Source organism: Pleuronectes platessa, chromosome 4, assembly GCF_947347685.1.
Source record: "Pleuronectes platessa chromosome 4, fPlePla1.1, whole genome shotgun sequence".
Classification (NCBI taxonomy): Eukaryota; Metazoa; Chordata; class Actinopteri; order Pleuronectiformes; family Pleuronectidae; genus Pleuronectes; species Pleuronectes platessa.
Window position 1 is genome coordinate 14493557 of NC_070629.1, and position 6000 is coordinate 14499556.

At 41.1% G+C, this 6000-nt stretch overlaps 1 protein-coding gene across 1 annotated transcript in view; it reads left to right on the forward strand.

Annotated features, from left to right (window-relative positions):
* Window positions 1-2855, forward strand: part of adgrv1 (adhesion G protein-coupled receptor V1) — a 99294-nt gene extending 96439 nt beyond the window's left edge. Inside the window, exon 94 of the mRNA XM_053421042.1 lies at window positions 2335-2855. Coding sequence (XP_053277017.1) covers window positions 2335-2453 — 119 coding nt within the window. The 3' untranslated portion in view covers window positions 2454-2855. The remainder of the gene's footprint in view (window positions 1-2334) is intronic.
* The last annotated feature ends 3145 nt before the right edge of the window (window positions 2856-6000 follow it).

The window sequence follows — 6000 nt, forward strand, 5'->3', positions numbered from 1 at the left end:
TAATTCTTTGGTTATTTATCGCTCATTGTACCTGTTACTGTCCATTAATGCCAAATAGTTTTTCCTAATGAAAACCATTTAGTCTCTCATCATTATGAGAGCAGGAGTCTGTGGTCACTCTGGGAGAGATAAGAAACAGGTAGTAAAGATAAACAGACCACACTGATTAAACCCTGAAATTAATGGGACTGATTCAGGTCAGATTGAATTTCTTTGTCAATCTCCTGAGATTCTGGAATAATCATCGACAGGTATCGAGCGGCTCTTGGACTCTGATGGTTTTAAGCTCATTAAAGCTGCAGTCCTGAGGTCGGGTTGGACGCCCTGTCTGGGATGCAGCAGGCTTTACATTTTGAAACTTACATCAAACTTCACTTGGTTGTTTGAGTCTTGGATTCCAAAAATACATTGTAGGTGAGAACACAAATTGCACGAGGCTCCAGATATTCTCCGGAGCTGCTCTTGCTATCCCCTAGCAGATTACCAGATGATGTCGTTGTGTGAATAGAGCAGGAGATCCTCTGGAGGATTCACAGCGTGCGAGTTGGCTTGTTGATGACATTTTTAACACGCACGCATGAATCACCAAATGGAACAAAATCACGTTATCTCTGCAGTAGAATTCAAATGTTACATCCTGCACTTCTCACCTGAACACTCCAGAGATTGCTGTGTTGTTGTGAAGGCGTCTGAGCAGAGAATCTCCAGCTGAATCGTGTGGTGACCGGATCAAATCGAACAAGACAAGTGTGTTTAGACGTGTGTGTGTGTCCTGAGTCTGTGTGCCGTTCAACCTTAGATACCCTTTGGAGCTGCAGTGAACAAACCAGGGGAGTGATTGCTCCCTTTTCTGCAAACTCAGCAGATTGAAGCAATCATTCATATTATTCAGTGAAGCAAAGAGGCAACTTTGCAAGATTTAATTAAGTCAAAGCAGTTGGCTCCTCGCAAGTCCCTGGCAGGGCCTCAAGAATATGTGACTCTCCACCGGACACCTGATCTTAAAATAGAACGCTAACTCAAAAGTTGAGTTATAAAAATAGAAAAAATCAATCAGCAGATAAACTTGGGTTATGTACATAAACTCCTCTGTTGAAACTGCATTTTTGCTCCGTGGGTCACAAGGACATGTTTCTGTTTCACCCTTCCCCTGGTGACCTCTGATCTTCTCTTTGTCCATATGTGCCACGCTGGATTTATAGCCATGTTTAATCCCGACCAGTTAGTCAGCAGGAAAGATAATTTGAGAAACACAATTACATAACTGTCTGACTGGGTCAGTAACTTGTGCTGTAATGAGGGTCTTCACACCTCATTTGGTCGTGAACCATTAACACACACACACACACACACACACATACACACAGTTTTACTGTTTAACCAACAGTTCTCTGCATGAAGGATCATAAGTCTGGGCACTCCTCTGGTTATGTCACATATCGCCTCATTCTAAAGGTTACAGTTCAATGCATAAAGGCAAAGAATTGAATGCAGGACACATAATACTGTATATAAATATGTGTCTCTGCTGACAGTGCATCATGCTGATGTGTGATATATGATTCTGATAATGCCCAGCCCAAGAAATATTCTAAAATTATTCAATTTTTTTTATAAAATGAACAAACTGTGTCCTTCTGAGAAATGACAAATGTTTAGATATGTCAAACAGTCCTTTTTGTAGCAGAGCTGTGGTTCATACAAAACTTATCCATTAAAGTGTTTAAAATATCATGTTTTGCAATGCTGAGAAATCTTGCAGCAGTTGTTCAATTGATTTAAAGACGGAGAGATATCTCTTGTGTCTTAGTCCGTTGCCTTTGAACACTCCAAACTCTTCTCAACTCATTTATATACATGCTGCCTAAAGCAGGGTAATTTTTTATGACCATAGAAAAAACACACAATATGTCATAACTTTCCATTATGTCATTATTTTTCCCAAAAGGCCTGTTGTGTGCTTCATCCTCTGTCAGATAAATAGTCGCTGTGTGTGCCTCCCTGTTCTCATATACGGCTCGCTACCTTGACGGATCAGATACAGGCCATTACGCTCTCTGATAACCCACAGTTTATCACATACAGAATTACATAATACCATGCTGGCACTAATAAGACAAATGTGACAGATGATTAGCACTGGAACTGATTGGCACCAGAGATTTGTTGCACTGAACCAACAAGGCTGTTTGTGTTCCTGATGTTGAGTAAGGGATATGTAATACATGGTATAGATAATTATGCATATATATATATATTGATACATGAATGGAAATTAAGCTTATCATGTTTTTACGGATTGAGGATTAATTAAACTTTTTGTGTCTCTTCTAGGGACCGGCCTTAATCTCAGCGATAGCGAGTCCATCCCCGGAAGCCACGACGGCGGAAGCATGAGCAACTCCCAAATCGTTGAGCTGAGACGAATCCCGATCGCAGACACACACCTCTAACCTTCTCACCTCACACACATCCCATGTCCTCTATTCTTCTTATCAGAGAGAAAAATTACAACCCAGTATTTTTATATCACAAAATGCTTTTGCACTAAAAAAAACCTTTTTTAATGGAACATTTCCATATAGATGTTTGATACTGTATGCGATTTTTACTGTACATTTTTTGTATGTGTATGTATATATATAATCCTATACAGAAATGTTTCACTAAATTAATTTTTAAAAGTCCCCGAAGGTTTTCTGAATGTATATTTTGATTTATTTTTTGTTGTTGTTCTGTAGTGACCTAGAAAACGAAATAGCCAGCTGTGCCCTAATTAGTAAAACTTCTGCTGCTGAGGATGGACATTGTGTAACATAGTTAATAAATAATTTACTATATATTTTACACCTGAAGATGCTGATTGCGTTTATTGTGGCTCATAACTCGCCAAAGACAGCAGTTTACTACAGGAGTGGGGTGGGGGGGCTGCTCGCTGATGGTTATGTAAGCGAGCCACTGTGGGGTCGCAGGTCACACCCTCACGGGGGATGGATTGTTTTGTTGATGAGTGGAGTTTCACAGCCTGGCTCTGTACGCTGAGCAGAGGTCGGACGGCTCTGCTGGTGTCAGAACAAACCAGAGTCTGAACATCAGAGCTGAGGAGTGTGGAGCGTGTAAAAGTTGAATCCGTCTATGATCTGCTCCGTGAAGAACCCATGACCCCTTCCAGCCCCACAACAGCAGCTTTGAACCTCTTGGAATCCTCTGTCCATTTGACCCTCGCACTGACTTTTAACCTCTGCTCTCCCCTACCTCAGACAGACTTCTGAACTTGGGTAGTGGCAGCCTGAGGAGCTGTTACCTTTCCCTGCTTATGAACAAGAATGTGAAGGCTGCAAGAGAGGACGTCAGACACACGCTGGAGTTTAAGGATCATCCAGTGATCCATTTGTCGCCAGCCCCTCGCTCGTTACACCCAGTCCGCCAGGCTCATGGTGAATGGTTGAAGTCGCGATCCCAGTAGATAATGAGAAAGCAGCAGCAGCAGTAGCAGGAGATGAGTGTGCTGCTTTGAGGTATTCTTAAAAACAAGAACCAGCTAGACAGTGGTGTCTCTAGATGAACCTCCCAGCCACTTGCCAATGGTTTTGTTCCCCTCCCTGCAGCCCGCAGTTTCATAGCTTTTAATGAATCAGTGTGTAGAATATAGTGAAGTTTCATGTTGTAGTTGAATACCCCTCACCTCCCCCTCCCCTTCCAAACATGAAGGAGAACCTGTGGTAATCTTCAGTTTTCATAAAAACTTTGTTTAGATTGTCCAGTTTGGACGACTGTAAAAAAAATGGCGGCCTGCATAGATAGGAGCTCCCGATGTAAGTATAAACTATTTAAATATATAGGGCTCATTCTGGGATAAAGAAAACAATAATTCGTATAATTTAGATGAAACACACTAGTGAAAACATCTCTAGGATTATTATTATTATTATTATTATTTTATATTCAATAGATCCCTTTCACCTTACTGAACCTACAATTTAAAAGAACATATTGTAGGAGACAGTTAGTTTAGATGTTTCTCAGACACCTTCTCCATGAAAAATTCAAAGAAAGATCTCAGAGCACTACGATGCTCGGTGTGCTTTCCAAGTCTCTGTCTCCTACAAGGTGATTACATCACTTTGAGACCCATTGTTTAAGCGCCAGTCGTTTGCCTCTGGGATTTGAAAGGAAAACATCGCTGTAATGAGCAAAGAAGTCATTACTTCATTTAACAAGATAACGCTCAACAGTCGAATTGGCTGCAGCTTCTGGATGTGTTTTCTCCTGCTGCCAAGGAACTTGTAATAGTGCAGTGCAAACTTTTGATTTGTCATGTAGCATTTCTTAGCAGGTTTTAATTGTTTACTTCCTTTGAAGAAAGCAGTAAAAGACGCAAGCAATTCATTTCCATGTCTTATTGCAGCCTGCCATCATGGCAACATTACAGCTTCAACGTATTCCTATTGTGCATCCTCTGGGGTTTACTGCGTTGTCTGTAGACTGCATTATGTCATTGTTCATGAGATATGGTGCAAACAACACGAGAACCTTCAGAGGCTGCAAGAGAACAAGGAATTCCCTGACCTTTGATCAGATGTGCTGATTAAAAGTGCTGATGACTAGTTACCCTAGTGCACACCGCATTTTAAAGTCCATATGTTCGTTATGTAATTAATCACAATCAGGTAAACATGTCAATGTTGAGGTCCTCGGTCTCTTCTGGTCTGTGCACCCTCTCCATATATTTGTGTCCAGGGAGATCGGCATGAGGCGAGAGAGCAGACAACCAGGCAACAGCTGATTCACGTGAATCTCTGAGTGAAGGACTACCTCCTCGATGCAGGGTCATCAGACAGAGTAATGGAGCACAGCACATAATCCCATCAGTCATGTCCTACTTCCGAAGCTATCTGAGATCTCCCTCCTCAACGCTTCCCTTTGCCTCGTTGATAAAGTTTAAATGACTTGATGAAAAATGAATCCATGAGTCTAACACAATATTTGTAAGAAAAGGAGATGAAGTTACACCACCAAACAAAGAGAAATGACATAATGTTTATTTATATACTTCATATGACGTACAGCTGACGTTTATTATGACAACCACCGTCTCCGTGTATCAAATCGTTCTTTAAATTCAATGTGAAGGGTGTGCGTTTCTGAAACATGATAATGTCACCGCTCAACTGTTTTCTGTTGCTCTTTTATTCTGCCATGCAATGAATGTAAGAAAACCCCTCTTCAATTCAAAGTGCACAGTTCAGGTGAACACAGACTGGTCATCCCTTTTACTTGAACATTACAATGCCCTGTCTCAGAAGACAATACACTGACCCAGTTTCACACATACAGTCGAGCCTGGCACCAACAGCCTTTGTTAAATCAATTCATGGGGTCATGTGATCGGAGCCTGACGAATTAGGGAAGTCTTTGTCGTGATTGAAAAGATCCAATCAGCAGGCGGTTGTGAGTGTCTATGTCCTTGTTTCCAAACATCTCCATTTCTGTCCGTCCAGATAAAAACAAACCGCCGGAGGGCATCTCTGTAGCAGAGCTGATGTGATTTCAAGCGAAAAACTGATAGTATGGACGCAGCCACAGCCAGACAGTGAGTCAGGAGTCACTGTGGCACTGAGAGAAATATAATAACATGTGGCTTTTGTAAAAAAATGAATTCTTCAAATCCTTACAATTATCTATGCTGCATATAATTCAGCCTCCTGTGGAAGTACACAGCAGAAAGCACAGCCTTCATTAGAACCATCAGTGGAATAATTATAATAATAATAATAATAATACATAACTTAATTATAGATAATTTGAATTTGATTAAATTGAATTAAGTTCAACTCAGCATAAATAACACTACCAGGCACTCCTGATCAGATTAAAATGAGAAGTAGCACAGCGTCAGACACAGACAGACGTAGGAAAACGTTCTTGCACCTCACTTTGACTTACCCAACAGATCAGACCCAACATTCTAACAGATACTGCTGAGCAGGCGCTACTGTC